The sequence below is a fragment of the Podarcis melisellensis genome (genome assembly GCF_964234715.1).
Source record: "Podarcis melisellensis genome assembly, chromosome: 2".
Lineage (NCBI taxonomy): Eukaryota > Metazoa > Chordata > Lepidosauria > Squamata > Lacertidae > Podarcis > Podarcis melisellensis.
The window spans coordinates 59,196,465-59,220,628 of NC_138529.1; the positions used below are offsets into that span (position 1 = coordinate 59,196,465).

The 24,164-nt window shown below is 41.6% G+C and overlaps 1 protein-coding gene across 2 annotated transcripts; it reads left to right on the plus strand.

The window, feature by feature from the left end:
• The first annotated feature begins 986 nt into the window (after window positions 1-986).
• Window positions 987-18,657, plus strand: WNT8A (Wnt family member 8A). 2 transcript variants are annotated; one of them, XM_081894322.1, is made up of 6 exons: window positions 987-1,004; window positions 8,811-8,844; window positions 9,063-9,201; window positions 10,779-10,904; window positions 11,238-11,380; window positions 15,955-18,657. In XM_081894322.1, the coding sequence occupies exons 2-6, from the start codon at window positions 8,830-8,832 to the stop codon at window positions 16,522-16,524; spliced, it is 993 nt and encodes a 330-aa protein (XP_081750448.1). In that variant the 5' UTR covers window positions 987-1,004; window positions 8,811-8,829; the 3' UTR covers window positions 16,525-18,657. The 2 variants fall into 2 exon arrangements, with proteins under 2 accessions (XP_081750448.1, XP_081750447.1); XM_081894321.1 differs by lacking the exon at window positions 987-1,004 and adding an exon at window positions 8,057-8,693.
• The last annotated feature ends 5,507 nt before the right edge of the window (window positions 18,658-24,164 follow it).

Below are 24,164 nucleotides of genomic sequence, written 5' to 3' on the forward strand. Positions count from 1 at the left end.
TGCCGCCGCACCGACAGAGCACGATTTCTGTTCTCATCCTGAAGCTAAGTTCTTAACCTGAAGCACTACTTCTGGGTTAGCGGAGTCTGTAACCTGAAGCGTATGTAACCCAAGGTACCACTGTACATTTTTGGCGAAGTATTGAGCATGCCATTGTCATTACGTTCACTTTTTAAAGCAAGCATTATTAAATATGAAGCTACTGCCATGCTGAAAAGCCCACCCAACTTCCAATACTCACACAAGCTCATAGCAACAGTAGCATCCCTCCCCCCACCCCATAAACTGTCACAAACAAGGCTTCTATGCACAAAAATTAAGTGTGGTGCTCTGTGAAAGTGGAAAACCACTCTAGAATATGTGTGTTCTTATACTGCTGCAGTCCCGAGCACTTTTACACAGGAGTTATGAAACACGAGGGGACTTGCTTCGGAACGGACAATCACAGGATCGTGCTGCTTCGTGTTTAGTTTTACTCCAGTGCCAAGAGGGTGGGTTCAAACATTTGTTTATTTTAGTTTAAGTATAAGACTTTTAGACTGCTTTTCACTAGGAGTCCCCAAAAGCAGTTTCCAGTAATAAGAAAAATATGAATTGAAACCAAGAGCAGTTTAAAATCAGATCATGAGTATAAGCAGTGCAAAACAGGGTTAATCAAAAGAGAGGCCAGAGAATTCTTCCAAAAGCTTGGAAGAACAGGTAGCTCTTGACTAGACTATGGAAGGACCTCCACACATCTAGGCAGGGGCAGCGGGGGTGGGATGCAAATTCAGGATGCAATCATGTGGAGGCAAGGAAAATGTGTTCCACCTCTGCTCTGCTACAAGAAATGGGAGTACGTAATGGATTCTACCTGTTATTATACTGATTCATAGGTTACTTCCACTTCCAAGATGTAGTGATGGTCAAGCAGAGTCATGTCATGAAGGCATGCAAAATAACTGGGACGGCTTTTTTCATTTGGTTCTCTAACCAGGGCTTTCTGCATATTATAAAAGATGAAGGTAAGTTGATGGCAGGAAGTAAGAGTAATGTCACACTTCATTTTTGAATTTCTCCTTTGGGGAGGGGAATACTTTTTAAAGGTCAAGCTTTTTTAAAAAAATTAAACTATAAACCTTATTGATTAATTTCAAGGAGATAATATTAGAATCATAGAATTGTAGCGTTGGAAGGATCCTGAGGGTCATCTGTTCCAACCCGTGGGCGTAGTCAGGGGGGCAGGGGGGCAGCTGCCCCTCCCCGGATCAAGTAAAACAATAGAAATACTTAACTAACTGACCAATCACATCAGTTCTGCCCCCCAGAAGTCCTCCCCCCCTAACAAAAATCCTGCCTATGCCCATGGTCCAACCTGCTCCAATGCAGGAAGCTCAACATATGGTTCCCCATCCAATTTGAAACCATACCTGCTTAAGATTTTTGCAAATGCTCTAGTAGTTTTATTACCTCACCACTAGGATGGTTATCCAGTGGTGTAGCGTGGGGGGTGCACGGGGGGCCAGCTGCACCGGGCGCAACATCTGGGGGTTAGGGTTAGGGGGCCCAAATTACTTGCCTTGCCCCGGGTGCTGACAACCCACGCTATGCCACTGTGGTTATCAACACCCTTCTGCACCCTTTCCTGAAAATCATCTATAAAATAAGGCTGTTCTCAAGTTAGGAGAATATAAATTTCAGTCTTAGGCACACAACCACTCTTCCTCAGATGACCTGTGCAGATCATTATTGCCCCTTCCCTACTTATCAAATAATCCATCTGATGACATGGGAGGGGCAATTTGTTCCCTTGCTGAACTCCACGGAGAGGTTTAAATCTCTAGGCTGAGTCCATCTCCACTATGGTAATTGTAATACAAATCGCCTTCTCCTCACTCATCAGATTGATTGATGAGGGAGGAGGGGGGCAATTTACATCATCAGGGTGTTGGACTGTGCCTACTTTTTTGCGTCTGTCACTAACAAAATTGGTGGGGTTTAGGGGGATCTTAAAAAAAAGAAGTGAGTGATGGGGCTGATCAGCAGCTGGGCTTCTGGTTAGCCATCACGGCAGCTGAAGGAATTTGGTAAATATGGTGCATATGATTTTTACAAGGAATTTCACACAGAAGTGACTGGGGTAGCAGCATTGCAGAGGAATGTGCCCAGATTTTATCAGTTAGGCCACTTATCTGCTTATTGCAACCTTCTCGAGAAAAGAGAGGATGTCTATTTTGGAAAAGCATAAAGGGGATATCTGCCAGTCAGTTGGTCAGATTTTTTTTTATTTTTTTGTAATGAAGGGGGTGTCCTTCACATTGTCTAAAACAATAACATTCTTGGGTTTAATGTTAGTAGTGTCCTGCTAACATTACCTACGTTGATGGCTATCTGACCCTAGGCTATAGACTGCCACCTATCAGACGCCCTACTATGATGAATGTTTAACATAATTCAATTTGCACACTAGATACGTCTTATCATAAAGCTTCAGTCCATCCCCAAAGGTTCAGCCCAAAGCTGCAAATTCCTGCTGATAACATTTCTATAGAAAGCTTCTTTGGGGACCTAAGACTGCTGGGACAAACAAAGATAAGTCATGTGTTACTCATGGTCACAGAACTAAAGGCATTTCATTGTACAGCAGGTATAATTGTGGAGAAAGACACATTCAGTTTCAATTTTTTCCATATGATGTATGGGAGATTTGAAGGATACTTGTTAGAACGGAGACAGTAAAACTTCTACCTGCCCTATTAGCCTTGCCAGCTCTCCCAAACTCTGCATCTAAGAAGTAACTTCCCTTCCAATTGATTTAACACTGTAGTATTATAAACTGGGATAGGAGAGATAAAGATATCTCAAGTACCTCAACCAGTATTATAGCCTTGAGCTGCAGTTGCTGTTTGTGCCATCTGCAACAACCCTACTAGTACCAGGTCTGCTATTTGGACTGCAAGAGAGCAGTAACATAGGAGTCAGCAGTCATTCTAAATCCACAGCATCTGTAAACACCTGGAATCTGGATGTCCTGGTGCCAATAAATTAATCACAGGAAAATACATTGAGAGTGGATGCAAATTTCTCAGATCAGAAGTCCAGCCTTTGGAAAGATATTTGAAAGTTCCAATGATTGTTTTGAACTCTTGTTTTGACATAATGTTTTGAACTAGATATATATTCTGATAGGAGATGGGTGAAATATTTCATGCCACATATTTTTGCATACCTTACTTCTAGATCGGGGTGGAGGGCCTGTGGCCCTCCTTCAATATTGAACTACAGTTCCTATCATCCCCAGTAATTCGTCATGCTGGCAAGTGTGATAGAATCTAAGAATATCTGGAGGACCACCTTGCCCCTGTCTTGCATCCTCTGAGGCTTGGGTGTGGAGGGATTCCATTCATGAGATTGTCAACTAACAAGTTGTGTTTAAATGCCCTATTCAACAAAGCAATTTCACCTATAAACATCCAGCGGGAGTCTCTCAGTCCAAAGAAGCATCATACTAATTGAGAAGGAAATGTTCACTGTGGCAAAAGTCTACAGGAAGGGGGGCGGGGAGGAGAGCAGGTATAATGCTCACTATTTATGTAAAATTAGGTTTCCAACATGTGTTTCAAGCTGGTGGTCTTCAGGGTCCATATAATTACACATCATTAATAAAATTAATTACACCTCACCATTATATTTTGTGAACACATATATACACACACACACACACACACACATATATATACACAAAAACATATATATATATATATATATATATATATATATATATATATATATACATACACACACACAAAAATAGATAATGTTAAAATGATAGTACTGAATGTAGGGTTGATTACAGTGCAATTCGATAATATCTACCAAGAAGGAAGCCCCACTGAGTTCAGCAGGGACTCCTCTCAGGTAAGTGGATATGGGAACACATATTTAGTGCCTTTAAATGGGAAGATAGCACATTGCTCTTGAATGTCTTCAGATAGCCATCTCCAATTATATGTGACTACAAGTGGTTAAGTTGAAAACAAAACAGTGCAGGGAAATGAGTCATCTAAGAAACCTCCCCCACCCGGTTGTGAGTTTCTGTATACAGTACAAATAAAGTATATGGCATCACACATAGGGGATGTATTCTGGCCTCCCATGGAGAGCAATGCAGATGAACACAATAAAAAAGGCCTTGTTATATGTCTTCACGGAAGGGGAGAGTCTTTCTAATTACCCAGGTGTTGTTGTTATTGCGGAGCTTTGCAATGTACGATCTGACGCCTGGGCAAGGGAGCAAAAGTTGGATTTTTTGGAGGCGTTCCCTCTCTCTATATATAATTTTCAAATGTTCCTCTCCACTTTTCACACATTTGCGCCATAGCGGAATAGTTGTAACTATCATTCTATTCAGTTTCTGCCAACTATCCCAACCGTATATCCCTGACACAGTGAGACTGCCACCTTGGACACACTTATCTGAGAGTAGCTCCTATTGGAATTATTTTGATTTTATGAGTAAACCTTGATAGAATGAGGTTTCTCATGGCTGCATGTAGTTTCATCATTTTTTATTTTTTTATATAGTTTTTAAAATCGTTTGATTATAGGAAACAATTAATATTCCAAAATAGCATATACAGTACAACATGAACACAACTAAACAGTATAGCTGCATATAACAATTCCTTATACTGTAACCTCAAATTCAAGGTGCAGGTAAGGAGAAAGATCTCTCTTATATTTTTGCATTTAGGCAATACAGTACAGGGGACTACCCTGTAAAACTTATTATGTCCCAACTCCTGACTGCTGTTATACTTTCACCACTTTTTATTGACTTTTATTGATTTTTATTGTATTGTTGGGGACTCTAAAGCGGGAGTGAGGAACATGTGGCCCGCCAAATGTGGAGGTTTCATTTGATTTAGAACAATATCATTATCATCCTAGTCAAAGGATGAGGAACCTGTGGTCCTCCAGATGTTGTTGGACTCCACTTTCAATCAACCCTATCCAGCATGGCCAATGGTCAGGGATTATGGGATTATGGGAGCTGTAGTTCAGCTACATCAGGAGGGCCTCAGGTTCTCTACCCGTGTCGTAGTCAGTAGGCTGCTTTTCAGTAGATCTTCAGTAGATATAGGGTTAGGTTTGCCCTGTTAAGAAGACAATTTCATAATCCTCTTGCCACCTTTTCCCTGGCAGAGAACTTCTGCTTTTTCAGTGCTGCACCACAGGAAGAAATTCAGCAGTTGAAGCCTCCACTACATATTTCCCTCCATGGTAGGAAAAGCAACTCATTGCATTGCCCAACAACATTGTGAGAATGAGAGGTGGGCTCCCTCTTCACTACCAAAAACAAACTATCCTTTCCCTCCAAGGGCTTCCCATTGCTGCTAATCACTTCATCACTGCAGGGCTGTGAAAAGCCCAGATTGCAACTAGATTAATTTACCAAAAACAGTTAACATTTTTATCAGAGGAGTCAGCTACATTCCACTGAAAGTGTCTGACTGATGTTGAACAGTCTATGAAATGCAACCAGGACTGATGGGTTTCCAATGAAATCTGACACTCTGCAAAACTTACCTTGCTTCAGGCTATGAAGAATGTTGGCATTATTGCTAGTCTTCTCAGTTTATTACTGTTTATATATCGCCTTTCTTCAGCAATGGAAATCTAGGCAGCATACATTGTGTTTCCTGGTGGTCAACCATCCAGGTACTGATGAGACCCGAACATGCTGAGCTTTCTTGAATTCCTGGGTTCAGATTCTTACACAGCACTGGAGAATCATAGAATTGTAGAGTTGGAAGGGACCCTGAGGATCATCTAGTCCAACCCCCTGCAATGCAGGAATATTCAGTTGAACATGTGGCCCTTCTGATGCTGGGTACCACAATGGCCTTGGTGGATGTGCCTGATGGGAAATGGAGTCCAGCAACATATTGAGGGTCATAAGTTCTCAACCCTTGATGTAGACTGTGACTGAGTACTAAGATAGATGATCCAATGGGTCTGGATTTATCTACAGAAACTTCCTAGACACCTAATTTAGAAGTCTTAAGTCTTCATAAAGATATATTATCAGAATGCGCCTGCAGCTATGAATTTCTGACACAATTTACTATTCAAGTACTTAGTGATTAGGTAATTGTTTTTGGCAAAATGCAATGGACGAACACAAACAGAGCATAAAGATTAGATAGATAAGGATTTCAGACTTTTAAAACGATTTTTTTTGGGGGGGGAGGTGCTAAATAATGACTTTTATGCGAAAACCCTCTTCAGGTTCGCCAGCCATGTTCCCATCAAGCTCTTTATTATAAACAGGCCCTTTCCCGGGCTCTCTGGACGGAGAGCTATCTTCCCAGGATGTTAATGATTAAGAGAGTGACTCCAGCCAGAGTTTTGTCTTCCCTGCAGGAATACATTCACTCTGTGAAAGCTCTGGGCTCATTAAGAGGTATTTTGCATTCATTACATTCTCACTAGCCCACTGTTTTAATCCTCTGGTTGCAAATGTTTGTTTGCAGCTTTGCCAGACTGGCTCCAGGTTTCCCTTTCACATGATCTTGGGTGATGATAAGTTCCTTCTATTGCTTGCTAATAAACTTGGAGTCAAGGGGAAATTGTCTTTCAGAGGGAAGGAGCCCTGGGCCTGCCCTGGCCATGTGGCTTATGCTGCAATATGGAACTGGCTACCAAAACATCTGGTGAAATGTTTCAGTGATGCCTTGTTTCATAGGCAAGGAATTTTACACTCTGTGTATGTGTATATGTATGTTTTCATATTTATATCCCACCTTTCCTCCAAGAAGGTCAAGGTGGTATACATAGTTCCCCTCCTTCCCATTTTACCTCACAACAATCCTGTGAGGTAGGTTAAACTGAGAGATACTGACTGGTCCAAGGTCACCCAGTGAACTTCATGGCTGGTTTCATATTATGAGAAGTGGTGTCTTCTGTTTCACAAAAGTTGTACTTTTTTTTTTTGCAGAGAGATTCCTTGAGAACAAGTTTAATTGCAGATACTTGAACCACTTTTTCTGGAGTTATTTAATGGAGTTTGGTTATGTTATTCCAGAGTAAATTGTTTTAGGGGTTCAGCCAAGTGGTACTAGTCCTGGGTTCATATCCCAGCTGTCATTAGCTCAGTTAGTGATCTTGGAAAAATAATTACCTGTATCATTTTTTCATCCATAAAGTGGGAATTAAAGTCATCTGCCTCACAGAGTGATTAAGAAAATAAACAGGTGAGTGAAATATTAATTGTTTTTCGAAATCAAATGAATATTGCCCTAACTATAGGATGGGCATTGCGTCTCATACAAATCATGTCTGATGGAAACTTAAGAACAGAGGTGAACTTTATCATAGTTATACCGGCATAGGGAGCCAAAAAACGGGATTTATCCTGCAAAATACTCAGAAAAGCAGATTGTCGCTAAGCTTTTCACTAAATAGTCTTTCAGGAGTTAGATCCACTGAACAAAGGAACACTTGCTTCTGAGCAAACATGCATAGGCTTCCACTCTAAAATGAATTTTCCCCCCAATGCCAAATGATGCTCCCACTCACAGCTTTCCATAGGCCCAGAAGGCAGTGTTCTGTGGCAGCTGGAAAACTAATCTATTGCATGATGAGCTTAATAAATACTTTCATTTTGCATATGCTAGAGAAAAGTCCATTGACAATTCCTAGTCACTTCTGCTTTAGATGTTTGTATGCAAGGGAAGATTCCCTGAAATTGCCAGGGTCTCTATTCTGCTTGTCCAAAGTCAAGTTATAAAGAACGGATGGGCTTTTGTGCAAAAAAGTACAATCACCAGCTTTTATTTTCTGGAAGGAACCTTTTGTATTAAGCTACTGCATGCTGAGGAGAAACTAATTGGGTAAAAGCAGGGTTGCCAAAGTGCCTGGCCAAAGCTGGTACTGATACTTTTGAATGTTCTAAACCTTAGAATCTGCTGCTGCTTGTTTTGGGTTTTTTTTTTTTTAAATTCTAGCTGAAACCTCAAGTCTATGGCCAAATCCACAGCACATTAACTGTGGGATGGCTCCTGCAATGGCTATTGGGACTTCATTGGAGTCATCAAGCATTGTAGCCATTTTTCCCCCAGAGAGAGAAAAAATAAAAATAATATAATAGATCCTGATTTTGGGGGAATGGCAGAAGAGATGGTGGTGAGAGACCTTGGCTAAGGAAGGGGAGGTGTTTGTTTGTTTTAAAAGAGAAAGCAAGTGCACTTCAGCTAAAGTCAAAAGCCCCCTTAATTGAATTAAAAGTTCTCTATTGTTAGGCAAGTTTGCCCTTCTTCAGAATCACTACAGAGATTCAGATGGCAACTGCCTCCCGGCCTTTTGAAGTGCACCATCAGGCGGTTCCTTTGCTATCTTTTCAACCATTGGATCAGAAGCTCTTTTATCATTGGGCAGCAAATAGACGCCCTTCAGGAGCTCAGCTTATAAATAACTTAGGATTTTGGTTGCTGTAACTTTCTTTATTCTGGATTATCTCTCATTTGGCATAGAAAAAAAAGGATCTTAGCTGTGTGTCCTCCTCCCCGCTCCTATCTAGAAAAAGCCTATGTTGTCTGGGGGGGAAAGCTTTTGGATCTGCTAGTGGAATACAGAGTCACCATGAAGAGGGGCACCTTTGCCATCCTTACTGTTATTGGAATTTACGGAGAGATCTTCAGGATATCAGCATGGTAGGAGTTCAAGCCTCACTGCTACTCGGTGGTTGCCACCCACTTCAAAAAGGATGGCCTTAAAATTCTGTTCAATGAGGTGTTTTATTGTTGTTTTTCTCTCTTTCCCTCCTTCAGGTCCGTGAACAACTTTTTGATGTCAGGAACCCAGGTAATTTTCACCCACCCCTTTTCAGTATTGTGAGTTTAAATAGCTTTCAACCTAGTCTGCTTGAATGAAGTACCCACATCTGCTGATACAAAGCTACAATTCCTGGTGCAGAATGGAGGGGAACTGGATAGAAACTGGCTGTTTCAAGGATGTTTGGGGGGGCGGTTGAGAGAGAAAAAATAAACACCTCACGTCACCCCTTTTTTGATCTGTTAAAGGCATATTTGACATATTCGTCCAGTGTGGCTGCTGGTGCCCTACGTGGAATTGAAGAATGTAAGTACCAGTTTGCCTGGGAGCGTTGGAATTGTCCTGAGAGCACCCTGCAACTCTCCACTCACAATAAGCTGAGAAGTGGTAAGTGGATTTCTGCATGTCCTTTCCTACAGACAGGTCTGTCTGGGTTCTGTGGTGGGCAACTTCTAATGAGGAAATGTGGGCTTCTTGGCAATGTCAGGCTTTGATCCTGGAATGTGTGAAGAAATGAACAAACGAAAATGCTTTTGGAACACATTCAGAGTTGGGGGTTTTTAATGAATAAGTTATCATTTATTGCATCTCGTCCCACCCTTCTTCTAAGGAGCTAAGGCTGGGGCACAAAGTTCTTTTGCACTCCTTTTACCTTTCACAACAACAACAACCTTGTGAGGTAGGTAAGGCTGAAAGTGAGCAACTTACCAAAGGTCACCTAGTGAGATTCGTGGCTGAGTGGAAATTGGAAGCAAAGTTTCTTCAGCTCTTGCCTCACAGTCCACCAACCTGGCTCTCATTTCCATCACCACTGAAGAACAGGGAAAGTGCTTCCAGATCAGGGGGTACTTTTTCCCCGAGAGACCTCTCCCCCTCAAAAAATAACATTGGATTTACCCAAGAACATATCTATTTATTTTAAAGCTACAATCTCTCTTCCTATTTATCTTGTTTGAAAAAAAATGTCAAACTATCTTACAAAATGCAAATGGAAGGAATCCATTTCCAGAATAAGAAGAGCTAAACAAACAAAACAAAAACTGCTGTTTAGAGAATTTCTGATATTTTATTATTTATTGTTATTTCATTTTATAATACTGTTTTAAGGCCCATGCGTTTGCCATCCTGGACTTCTTTGGGGGGGGGAATATAAATTCAATAATACATTAAATGGATGGGTGCAATTCTGTGCCAGTCTACTCAGAAGTACATCCCATTGAATTCAATGAGATGTACTCCAAGATAAGAAGGTATAGGATTGAAGCTTCAACAGCAATGCAAGAATAAGTGATCTGCTGTGAGTACCAAATGCTCCAGAGGTAACCTTAGTTTTTATAAGAAATAGAGTATATGGTGTTTCAGCTCCAGCTTTCTGAAAATAATCACCAGCTGAAGTGCCTAGTACTGTATCTTCATATTTAGGTGGCTACATTTTTGTTTAAGAATGGTTTTATTGTTTTTAGTTTGAGTCTGTATCTTTGGTATTTTATCATATTCCACACTGCTTCTGTAGCTTTTAACTATAAAGCGGTATATAAACCTGCAAAATAAATAAATATTAGCAGCAGCTTTATTTCCCAAGAGCTTTTAGAACAGTACCTTCTCTGTACTTTCACCAAACAGGCATGCCAACTTTGTATGATATGACTCTAAAGCAAGATAGTTTACCAGCCCAATAGCTGGGATATAAAAGTTGTGATCATAGACTTTTTTGTTTCTGTGTTAAATGATTGTATATATTCCATAATGCTCTGATGCTAGTGATACACAGACCATGCTTAGTGCAGAAAAATAAAACCTGACCTAATGCTTAGTTCCAAGTATTATATATCAATGCTCATGTTATAGTGGATTTATAAAAGGGATCTAGAGACCAGGAAAGAGTAGAAGAAGAAATATAGGGGACAATTTTGACCTTTTCTTTTCTTTTCTTTTCTCCTGATGCTGACTGGTCCTTCTTTCAGCTACCAGGGAGACGTCTTTTGTTCATGCCATTAGCTCAGCTGGCGTAATGTACACTCTTACCAGGAACTGCAGCATGGGAGAATTTGAAAACTGTGGCTGCGATAACTCAAGAAAGGGACATGCAGGTGAGACCTCATCTTGGTGGGCATAATTCTGGTATGAGTTCATTACGTATTGCTTTGCTTTTCACACTTCTAGGTGGCAGAATCTCCCATCTCCACGCTTTGTGCCAGCTGTTTTTGGTTGCTAAGTCTGGCTTCCCACTGGCATGAAAGATACAATTCAAACTAAATTATAATTAAATTATATTTCTTAGCCCCTACTTTCATTCCGGTCCAAACCTGGCTACTACCCCTTTCCCTGTTTTTTCTGTGATACCTCCATGTGCTCAAACCCATTTCTGCTGGAAGATTCATACCAGAACAGTTTGCAAATTATGTTATTTTTGTCCCCCTCAGGTGGAAAAGGATGGGTTTGGGGAGGCTGCAGTGACAATGTAGAATTTGGTGAAAGAATCGCCAAAAAATTTGTGGATGCTTTGGAGACAGCGCATGATACCAGAGCTTCAATGAATTTGCACAATAATGAGGCAGGGAGACTGGTAAGTGAGAAAATATGTAGTCTTCATTTGAAAAATACTTCTTTTAGAATGTGTAAATGGCCAAAGAGAAGAGTGACCTGAGAGTCGCCCCTTCAGGCTGTCCTTTTCTGAATAACCTGACTCACTCACTGATTTCATGGACTGACTGGAAATAAGGGTTGCTCAACATTGAATGCGGGCAGAGTCACCTTATCAGGCCCTCAGGGTGAATTCCTGATTAATTTTACCTGCTTCTTATTTTCTGAAATAGAGATGGGGGCATACCTAATTGTTTTAAGCAGGATGGAGAAACTACCACTTCAGTGGGTTACTTTAAAAACAAAACAAAAAAACGCTTACAATTGTATTCATTTGCATTCGGTTGCAACAAAACAAGAAAATAGCAGTAAAAATGTATTTATTTATTTCATAAAATTTATAGACCGCTTGATTGTAAAAAAAACCACACACCCTTAGAGCAGTTGACAAAAACTAGAGAGAGTAAAATCAGGAAAAATGTACAACTCTACTTTAAAATATACCAAAGTTAAAATGCTAAAACAGATTAAAATCACCTCATTTTCTAAGCATCTCGATTGGTTTGTCTAAGTAGGAATGTTTTTAGCAAGCACCGAAAAGAGTACAGGTCTCAATAGGCAGGGAGTTCCACATTGTAGGTGCTGCCACACCGAGCAGTCAAGTTCTTACAAATGTGTAACGAGTATTATGTGGCGCCTGTAGTAGTACCAATTTGGCTGAAGCGGTCGAGGTATGGCATAGGTATGGTAAAGTGATCTCATAGGTAAACTGGTTCCAAGTTGTTAAGAGTTTTGTATACCAAGAGCAGTGGGGTTTTTTTCCTAAAAAAATGTTTAGGGGTACTCTCATTCTGCACTAACAGCAGATTCCAGATTAAACACGAGGGGAGCCCCACATAGAGTGCATTGCAGTAATGCAGTAGAGTGCATTGAAGTAACCAATGCATGAACTATTGTGGCAAGGCTTTCCTGGTCCAAGAATGGCCATAGATGTCGAACCAGCTGCAGTTGGTAAAAGGCACTTGTAGCCACAGAGGCTACCTGAGCCTCCAGCAACAGAGCTGGATACAGAAGCACCCTGAAACTGCTCCTTCAGGAGACAAGCAACCCCACCTAGGTTTGTGTTCTCAGACACAAAAAACAAAAATATACACTTTGCTTCTATCCATATGGCTACCAGACCCGTAATCAGCTGAGCAAAATTGTTGCCTGTTCTCTGTTAGGTGGATCAGTTTTCTGTTCTAGGCTCTCTGGCCGTGGTTCAACCTAGTGGCTTGAACATGTCTCATCATGACTCCTCCTCACTCTGTTTCAAAACAAGGGAATGTTTTTACACAAGGGTGATCAGTTCTGTTTGATTAGTGTGATGCAACTGAAATTTGAAAGAAGCAAATTTCTGGTTTAATCTCTGTTTATATATAACATGACTTAAAACAGTTTGTTCTGTTAAGCACATTTTTGGATGCAATGAAGATTAACCTCTTAGGCAAAGGACTAGCATCCTATACATTCCTAATAGAAACATGCCAGGCTTGAGTATCTTCTGGACTGAAAATTCAAGCTACAATTCTATGCCTACTGGAGAGCAAGCCCCACTGAACACAGAGGAATGATTTTTGAGAAACATGCATTGGATTGGATGGCATTCTGCTTCCATCTAAAACAACTCCACATAATTAGGAAATTTAGCTTCTGGAAAATAAATACTGAATGAGAGTTGATAACTTTTAAGATGTAGGGAAGCTTATGATAGCATTATTCCAAATATCGATCACCAAGGGCATCATGGTGAGCCCAACATGGTTATCACCGGTCACCAGCTTCCTTTATTAAGAAGTAAATATTAAAAAGCTTTTAATGGCATGGTGCTAAACCCAGGGCTATAAATGGAAGCACATTTTGCTCAGGCTGCAGGTGCTATTAACTTAATTTCCCCAGAATTACTACTATATTGGGGTCTAGGGGCATTCTGGGTAAATTAAGCCCTGATGGGAAGGAAGACAGTTGCTGTTTATCATGCACTTTATACCTGCCTAAATTCCCTCTCCTACACAACTTTTTAAAGTGTGAGCAGTGCTTTTTTTCTAGAAAAATAGGTACTGGTACTCACTATGAAGTTCTTAAAGTAAGTGCCACACTTTTTAATAACAAAAAAGAGGTTTTGATGCTGCGTGTGGCGCTGTGGGTTAAACCACAGAGCCTAGGGCTTGCCGATCAGAAGGCTGGTGGTTCGAATCCCTGCCACGGGGTGAGCTTCCATTGCTTGGTCCCTGCTCCTGCCAACCTAGCAGTTCAAAAGCACGTCAGAGTGCAAGTAGATAAATATTTTTTTTTAATATAATTTTTATTAAGATTTTCCAAATTAAAAACAAATTAGATCCAATTCATACACTTTCTTCCAAAACCAAAGCCAGGACTTCCCCTTCCCGCCCCCAATTGCGTTCCAAATCTTCCGAATAAGCAATTAAATTCAACAAGTTTTTATCCCATGACTCACTTAACATCAATAACCCAATTTTTCCAAATTCCCATCCCCTAAGATCGATTTTTTCCCTTCCACGAGTTCCCCCTTTCAAAATTTTATAAAAAAAGAAAAAAAGATATAAAGATAAAAAAATAATTTTACAACCTTTGGATTCCAAATTTCCCTCCCCCCTTTCTCTGTTGTGTTCCTTCTATCCCTTCATCCTAATGTCTTCCTGAAGTTCCTACCCGCTTAATCCATGTCCCTCTAGTAGTTTGCCAGTCATATTTAATTACAAATGTCCAATCTTGGAAGGAGTCTGTCTCAAAAAGGGGCCCATTTTTTCTATCCAGATTTTTATATCCAGGAGTAAGAAACTCCCATTTAATTTCCATAAGCTTGTCAAATCTGGATGTCCCAAATGTTCCCAATTCTGTCCAGTTCATGATGTTTCCATATTCTTGTCATTCTCTCTCCTCCTTCTGTTTCCCTGTTTTCCCGCAAAAATGTTCTTTTTCCATGACCTTCTTATTTTCTGCAGAGGCTTGTTATTCAGAAGCAAAACATTATGTCATGTCCCTTTCGTTTTCCAACTAAAGAATCCATTGTTTCCTGTAGTTTGTAGCCCTCTGTAGACAAAACAATGTTCCATTTCTGCAGTTCCCAAGAGATTAAAAGTTACAACTGTTCAGGTTTCCTAAGAAAAACACATGCAATGTCGCTCAGCTCCTCTAGGTGGATCGCAGTAACTAAGTTCCCTTCCAGATCAAATCCATTAGTCCAAATAGTTTGTAAATCCTTATTTGAAACAATTTGTATACAATTTAAAACAAATGTAACCGGCAAAGTCCTCAAAGCAAAGTCCCTGCTTTATTCTTCCGTTTTGACAGCCTTTGACAGCTGCCAAAACTCCCGATGCTCTTCCCCAGGTAGTTTCGCGGATCACTCCAGGGATTCCGGGGGGGGGGTTGTTTTTTTAATACAAATTCCACTTTTCTCCTCCAGCACAGTCTTATAATTTTCCCTCGCAAAGTTGCTAATTCATGAAGATAGAGATACGCTCGATCTTAGTCGTTAAGTCCTTTGTTTTGGCTCTTCTACAATTAAGGGGTAGGCTGACTTCCTTTTTTCCACCTCCCCCGTTCGCTCCAGATTTTAAAAATTTATCCCTCTTTTTTAATCCATAATCCAATTACTCACGGGTTCTTCTTTTAGGTCCAAATTTTCAATAGAAGAAGTCAGCGCTCTCCGCCGGATGGCATGCGGCTGCGCTCGGCAGGGATAGCAGAGAACTCAAAGCACCACGCTTCTCCCCGGCGCCCGATCCGTAGCCTTTAAAAAGGCTCCTTCACGAGCCGGGAGGGCGCTAACGGTGCCAGCCGAGTCTCCATGTCCACGGCCTCACTCTGGCCGTGGTTTTTGAGGGTCCCCGCATCGCCGGTGCGGTAGGACCCAGCCCCTGCCGAGCAGGCTCCCTCCGGAGCTCGGAGGGAGCCCGCCATTCGGCGATGGCGCCGACCCGGAAGTCCCTCAAGTAGATAAATAGGTACTGCTCCAGCGGGAAGGTAAACGGCGTTTCCGTGCGCTGCTCTGGTTTGCAAGAAGCAGCTTAGTCATGCTAGCCACATTACCCAGAAGCTGTACGCCGGCTCCCTTGGCCAATAAAGCGAGATGAACGCTGCAACCCCAGAGTCGGTCACGAGTGGACCTAATGGTCAGGGGTCCCTTTACCTTTGAGTACCCCCAGGGGGGAAACCTGCACTGGGTCCTCTTTTGCTTGCAATAAGGTGTCCTCCAGATGCTTTTTGACTCCACATCAGCCACTGCCAGGAATGATGGGAGCTAGAGTCCAGCAACATCCGAAGGGCATCTGTTGGCTTCTCCTACTAAGGGCAAATGAAGATGGCCACTATTACAGCTGCCTTGCCTGGTGCTTCTCTTCTCTGTGTCTCACTGAATGTTATGGCCCACATCCTCTCTCTGCCCCTTGCAATTTACATCAGTGTGGAACTGGGGGGCAGGCACAGAGGGCACATTTCTCAGGCTCATTCCAGACTTGGTGTTTTCAATTGTTCTCTTGTCTCTCACCCAAGGCTGTAAAAGCAACCATGAAGAAGGTTTGCAAATGTCACGGGGTCTCGGGGAGCTGCAGCATCCAAACCTGTTGGCTCCAGCTTTCAGATTTTCGAGAGACAGGAAATTACCTGAAGATCAAATACCGCCAGGCCCAGAAGCTGGAGACAGACAAGAAGAGAATGAGAGTGGCAAACAGTGCAGACAGTCGTGGAATCACACTAGAGACCTTCAGCACCCTGCTATCCGGTGAACTTGTCTACTTGGAGGACTCTTCTGACTACTGCGTCAAAAACATGAGCTTGGGCCTCCGCGGCACCGAAGGACGAGAATGCCTGCAAGGCGGTACAAACCTGTCCCAGTGGGAGAAGCGGAGCTGTAAAAGGCTCTGTTCAGAGTGTGGGTTGAAAACGGAGGCTAGGCAGACAGAAACAGTCACCAACTGCAACTGCAAGTTCATCTGGTGTTGCACCGTGAAATGTGAACAGTGCAAAGAAGTAGTCACCAAACATTACTGCTCCAGACAAGATAGCTCTTCCTCCAATAACACTCGGAGGCGAAACAAAGGACGCAAACCAGCAGCTGTCTAACTACTACCTATGACAGCCTTCCAGCGAACTGTTAAATGATCACATTTCAGGCATACAGTATTTTTTTTACTTGGAGTATCCAGAAAAGCTTTATATATTTGGACCATGCTTACCCAAGTCTCTCCCCCCCTTTATTCTGGACACATCTTCAATTTGACCAATATTTGGAACAAAACTGGTACTCATTTAACGTATTTGTGCCGCTCCCCATCCCCCACAATAATATACTCCACGCCACTTCTGCTTCAGGTACCTATTTCCCTACTCTCACACAATTTAGAGCAATATTCTGCCCTATAAGGCTTCCCAATACTGTATTATAAGGATCTGTGGTCCAGGCTGGAAACTGCGATTTTTGAGTGTTTTAACTTTTCTCTGGTCTGTAAGGGGGACAGGCTGTTGGAATAAGATAGCCACATATCCCATACCTTCCAGGAATCCACGCACATACGCAAAAAAAATAAAACTAGGAACCCCCAGAACCAGGCCCCCCAAGGAGGAAAGTGGCGCAAGGGCTCTGGCAGCCCTTCCCCCACTTCCCAAAGCCCAGTGGGAGCTAAAGCCCGAGAGCCCTCACGCTGCCTTCCGAAAGCTGGGGATCACAGCTTTGCGTAGGTGGGGTGAGGGGAATATACAAATGGAAAGTGGGTTTCTGCTGCTCTCCATTTATTTATTTATTTATTTATCCCCCTCCCTCCCCAAACAAAGCTGTGATCGCGTAAGTTAAATAAGCGTAAGATGCAAGTTACCTGTATGCTCCTTAAGCTTAGATTGCATACTTCCAAGGTTTTCCAGTTTACTTCTAAAGCTTCATAGTTAGCTGTAAGTGCACTTGTAGTCACTTTATTGTCTGTTTCTGGTTGAAAAGCCTTCCTTTTTAGAAGTACCAAATGCAAAGGTATGAAGTGCAGATTTCAATATTGTCAAAGCTAAATTTGTAGAACAAATTTTCCCAGGTCCGGTTTACAAAGTCAGGGAAAATCATTTGCCATTATTATGGAAATGCCTGATGGTTCTCGTGTGTGCAGCTTGGTTCCCATTAATATTTTCTCATGTGGTTGCAGTAGCACAGCTGCTTGTGTGTATGGAAATCTGAACGTGTGAACTGTTGCACAGTGATTTTCACACCCACCATGTGACGAGATCATGACGGAATTAAGTTATGTGGGATCTAAAGCAATAGGGACTTAATGGCCATTGTGTTTTCAACAAGGTAGGTTTTTGCGTGTGCAAGTTATTGCATATATACAATGTATGTATCTCACCCCTTCAGGCAACCCAGTTGCATGCAAATTCCACCAAAATACTGTAACACTTGATGGAGAAATATGGGTTGTCTGAATCCTTACAACATACACTATGTTTATTCTTGAATGTATCTAATGGAATTCACAGGAAAGTGTAAAGAAGCAGCTTCTTTGTAATACTGCATGTGCATCGAATGTAAATATATATATATATATATTTAGAATGTGAAACATATGCACTTTTTGATGTGAGGAATTTAGAGTCCCTAGTTCTCCCTGAGCTGGAAGTGGGGGGAATACATGTCTGGGCTAAACACTTCACACTGCATGTGGTGCTGAGGCTCACATGGTAGAATATCTCTTCATACCAAAAACATTAATTTCATACAGAAAACTATCTCATAGAAAAAGGTTCACATGCAGACTTCGTTCAAAATACTAGTTTTCTGTATGCAAGCTGTGTTTCTGTATGGAGAAGTGTTCAGTCAGAGGAGCTGTTACCCAGGGTCTGAAGTGGTATGGCAAAGATCCAGTTTTACCACCTCACTTGAAAATAAGCCATATTACCCCCCCCCCCAGTTAGAATACGCCTACTTTCCCCAACCACCACAAGGGTGGCTTCGTGGACAATATTATGCTTTACCTTCTATGCATTTTAAGTATACTTTTCACAAAGTCATTGCAGTGGATAACCAAGGAACTTTTAAATCCCTATTTCTAGACGAAATGGTGTGCTTTGGTGTCCTTTGCCACCTAAAATCACAATAAATTCAGCAGCTATCAATTTGGTGCTCTTTGGTAGCTGATCAACATGTCCTGTTTTGAAGTGATTGTTATAAGACAAGTGAAGCTGAGGCTTATTTTGCATATTATTTTGCAATAAACCCTTTTTTAAATAAACCGAATGTTTTCTTTTTGATTTTTTTTTAAAAAGCTGCTTAAAGCTTACTTTTAAAGTCTCTGTGTGTACCATGTGGAGATAGCTATATACCTATGCACACACAATAATGCTACCTTAAAAAGAAGAAGTGGGGGTGAAGAGGGTTGCTATGGCTTGGATAGCAGCCCACAAAATTAAGCCAGACAGTGACTCTCAACAGTCCCTTTTTCTTTAGGATATAAATTGGGCAGAATACTAGATTGCAAACATTGGCCCAGTAAAAGTAAATTTCCCTTGTCGCTTTAATTTGTCTATTGTCTAATGTTCTTCAAACAATGCCGGCTCCAATTGTGTTTGATGTGGTAAATATCAGGGCTTGTTGCAAAATTCTTTATTCTAAGGAACAAGATTAACCCTTTGAACTGGAGAGTATAAGTGAAAACTTGGAGGCAGTTGTGAATGTATCTGTGGGCTCCCTGCTGTTTGCTCCTATAAACAACCTGAAGACATGCATGCCTGGGAGGGCAAGAGGAGACACTGGCTTCAGCCAAATTGGCTTCTTGATTAAATGTGTATTCCAGATCTCTTCCTGGATTCAGCTGATTATTTTGGTGCCTCAAGAGGCTATTTCCCCCCACAAAGTTAGCCATTTGCCATGTTAGATATTTGATAGATGACCTGTGTCAAAGAACAGCTAACTTGGCTAGTTCTCAATTCCTACTTTCCCCCTTGGGATGCCAGATATTTTAAAGTAGGTCTGACCACATGGCTCCAAAGGATAATAACTAATGGGTGCCTGATGCTGGACCAAAAATGGGCCTTTGGCCTGATCCAGCAGGCTCTACTTCTTTTCTGACAGCTGAACATGCTTTTTGACGATTTTGAGTTCAGCATTCTGTTATCATTTCCATCAATCATCACCCTTGGTACACGCTAAGGGCTGCAGATGTTGACCATGGCTAATGCTTCAAGCTTCAGAGACTGTATGATAAAAAGTATGCTGGTTACTTCCAAATGGCTGCATGTCGTAATTGAACTATATTGTGAGAGGGATACAACCTGAGCCTGTAACCACATTATTCAAGTGGAGACAGGAGGGCCACTGTGGGAACAGGAATAGCCCCAGCATTACAACTTCTCTCCTGGGTTTGACTGGGAATATGTGTGTGTTACGCAACTGTGTTTCCTCTGGCGGTTATTATCCCAAAGTAATTTTAAAGACCAACAGATGGATAATTATCATAGAATATAGTTTAGGTTACATTACTCTTCAAGGTTAAACCAATGGTGTAACCTAAATTTTCACCTTACTCATGTGAGCAGAGATGGGCCAACAGCAAATTAAAGGTTTATATTAATATCAGAGAAAGTGATTGCAGGAATATTTCCTCAGGATATCTGTGATATTTGCAAGTGATCATAGGGGACCATTGCCACTATTTGCTTAAGAAGGGCAGGCAAGCTGAATGTACTGTGGCAGCTGCCTCTTCTCTTATATCCCTAGCCATCTATATGGACCATTGGCTGGGGAAAACAGAAGTACACCTGATTAACAATCCACAATTTAACTAAAGAAGCACCAGAAGATTAATTTCTGCTGTCAGCAAAGCATCCTGTTATATTCATTCTAGGTTTGTTCCTTGGTGCCAATGACACACTAATGATGGGTTGTTGCGTTGTTGTTTTTACCCGTCTTAGAGACAGAAGAATGTATTTATTTTTACACCATTCATTTCCTGCATTTCCACATGGGGTTAGCAGTTGTATGAAGTGAATATTATGGCTCCCAATGCAAAGGCTCTCCATCACTCAAGCTGACATCTCCTCTCTTGAGGAGAATAAGTGACCTTTTCATATGCAGCTTAACTAGCCGGTCACACCACAACTAAATTGGGAAAAGCCATGGGTCACATCAATTCCTGGAGGCCTTAAAAACAAAAGTGAGAGGCTCTTTTCAACTTGCAAAAATACAAAACAAAACAAAGAAAAACCTCCCTTAACATTACAAAGTTAGAGGGTTGTAATTGCCATTTCTGATAGCCTCTTTTCCAGCATGAGCAGAGGCAGGTGCACAACACAAAATGGTGGCTAGGGGGTAATCATCAGCTGTGCAGGATTTTCAAAGCAGTCCAATAAAAGTTTGATGATGCCCAGAATTAAACTCAAATGAGGATGTGGATGAGGGTTGACCAGATAGCTGAACTTAAAAGAAAGCGATATAAGAGTCCCTTTCAGAGGCATTTGAAAATATGCAGTGAAAACAGATGATGGAGGAATAGGATTTGGGTGCATTAGTTCTAGCTTCTGGGTCAACTTCAAAGGCAGCCCTACATAGAATGGATTGCAGTAAGCCAATCTGAAGGTTACCAGCGTGTGGATAGCAGTGGTCAGGCTATCCCAGTCCAAGAAATGGCTATAGCTGTCATATAAGCCAAATCACTCCTAGCCACTGAGGGCACCTGGACTTTTAGTGAGAGAGATCTATCCAGGTAATTAACCACTTAATGGGGCTTGGGAACCATCCCACTCCCAGAAGGCTTCTGTCCTGTCAGGATTCAGATTCAATTTGTTGGTTCTAATCTAATCTACCAATGAATCCAAGCACCAGGCCAGGGTTTGCACTGCCCCTTCCAGATCACTCGTTAAAGATAAACAGAGCTAGGTATCATCAACAAAAGGAAGACACGTTGCCCCAAGTCTCCCAATAACCACTCCTAATGATTCTATATAGATGATAAATAGCACTGGGGACAGTAGTACCCCTTGGCTCCCCACAGCACAACTGCCTGGGGTCCGAACTATAATCACCCAATGTTATTCTCTGAAACGGACTCTGGACTGGACTGGAACTAATATAAAAGAGTGGCTTGAGCAAGTTCAGGAGGATACCTTGGTCAAGGATATCAAAAGGTGCTGAGAGATCAAGTAAGAATAAGAGGGACACAGTCCTCCTGTCCTTCTCCTCATAAAAGTTATCCATCAGAGCAAGGAAGGTCAATTTCAGGTCCCTCCCTCCTCAAACACCTACTCCCAAGCATATGTTGTAAGATATAATTTCTTAGTTCTTTCTTACTTTTCATAGGTGTGTCTTGAAGGCAGAGGGGCAGGGTAATGTGAGGAAATGGGTGAACATGTCTTGCATGCTATTGGACAGTCTAGGCTTTGGACCAAACTTGCATCAAGTAAGCTCTGCTTCTATGCATCACCAGATAACATACAGGAGTTTTTCTATGGTTCTTTCAAGATTCTTTCCTGCTTAATTCAACAACACAAATGAATATGGGCCTATTTACAATGGACATAATACTCCAGGCCAGCGATATTTGAATCCGGATTTCAAACATGACAAAGTTTGGAAGGAACAAATCAGATTCAAGGTAAATCTCCCCTGCTATCTTTTAAATGTGCAGCCATCAGCTGATGGGGTGTATGCTACCTTTCAGTGTACTTAATCAGGAGCAAGAAAGAGACCAAGAGAGATACTGTAGCTTTATCTCATTATATCACCAGAGAACCATCACAAATCACTGTATAATTCCTTCTCTGACAGTTGGAAGCACTAAATTGTGCCTCTGTTATCCAGAACTCCCTAAACTTACAAATACAGGCCAGAAACTTTAAAGAGAAAGATAGTGTAAATCATTCTAGAGGAGGTCTACAAAAATCTTAAGACTTCCTGGCCTGTAATAGTAATAATAATAATAAAGGGTCACTTAACAATGAGGAATCTAGTTTACAGCATCCTTCTGGGAGAGATTGCCAAAGATAAGGGTGGTGGTGGTGGTTATGGAATTTCCCTCAACTTTGGCAGCACTGACAAAGATTAAAATCAGGAGGTAAAATGTTTTTAAAATAGAGCAATAATCCAGTGTGTGTGTGTGTGTGTGTGTGTGTATGTGTGCGTGTGCGTGCGTGAGCTGGGATAGATTCAGAAAATACAAAGTACTCCACCTGTTGATGTTGAACACTCTCTAATTTTCATTTCCCCTTTGCTCCCATAGAATCCTCTTTTAAGGGATAGCTCTCACTGAGGCAGTCAGTCTGTATCTGGGTGGGCTGTACCACTTCAGACTCACTGCCTGTGGGAAGCTCCCACGTTCAAATTAGGAAAATCATCCACCCTTGCAAAGTGAAATATCAAGAAGGGCTCTAGGTTAGATGAGTGCCTCACATGCTAGTTTTCTATCTAAAGCTTTATTCTGCATGAAGTACATTCAGGACACAGGCTTACCCCCTCAGTGAGAACTAGCCAGCCTTAAAGAGTGCAGAAAGCCCAAGCATTTCTGTTCCTTGTTTTTTTTTAAGACAATAGCCCTGTTCAGAGAGGGCGCAATTTTGATGGTGGTGGCCCGTTCTATAAACCCAGCAACCACATGCTTATGTGTTAACCATGGTTTACTTCTGCAGTGAGCAAATAGTCCAGTACAGTGGTACCTCTGGTTACAGACTCCGCTAACCCAGAAATAGTACCTCAGGTTAAGAACTTTGCTTCAGGATGAGAACAGGATGAGAGCAGCGGCAGCAGGAGGCCCCATTAGCTAAAGTGTGACCTCAGGTTAAGAACGGACCTCCAGAACAAATTAAGTTCTTAACCTGAGGTACCACTGTATTTGTAATTGTTCTTCTAACCCAGGCTTCCTCAACCTCAGCCCTCCAAATGTTTTGAGACTACAATTCCCATCATCCCTGACCACTGGTCCTGCTAGCTAGGGATCATGGGAGTTGTAGGTCAAAAAACATCTGGAGGGCTGAGGTCAAGGAAGCCTGTTCTAAGCTGTTACTGAGTCCAGTTTTCTTAGCAGTCTGTTAGCATTATTTGGAACACATTATGCAGACTTTATTTTCAACAGAGCTTGGTTGATACCCACACAGTGCAGAAACAGGCTTCTCAGGATGGGCAATATGTTTCATTCAAATTAATTTCTTTATAAACAGCAGCAGCAACAACAACAACCATAAATTACTTGAAAACTATCAGACTGATTCTAAATGTATGACCCTGAAGAGCTATCATTTTATATGTGCATAGTGCCAGATGAAATTAAATGAGAAGTTGCTTCCTCAGCCCCTTGCACTCCTTCAGATTTGAGATGATGACACTATTCAAGGCAAGCAGTAAGGTGCCTGTTCACTATTTGCAACACAAAGCCATGCATGGTCAAAACTCTGTTAGTCATTTTCACATATTTACATAGAAAACCCTAGAGGAAAATATACCATGGGATACCCTAGTTTGGCATAACTCGTTAGGAAATGAATTAGCTTGCAATAACCTAACCAATTAGCAGGGTTACCAGACACAAATTAAAAAATAAGATTCCATGGCCTTGCTCCTGTGTTTTTCACAACAACCTGACACACTGACATTTATCAGATTGCTTTGTCCACAGTTCCCTTTCCTCCGCAGGAGAGCAATGGCTGGCTGTTGTCTTATGAGTCTGGCAAATGGCCAACAGCATCTATTGCGCCAGAAGACAAGAGTGACATGCAGCAGGAACAATACAACTCTTACA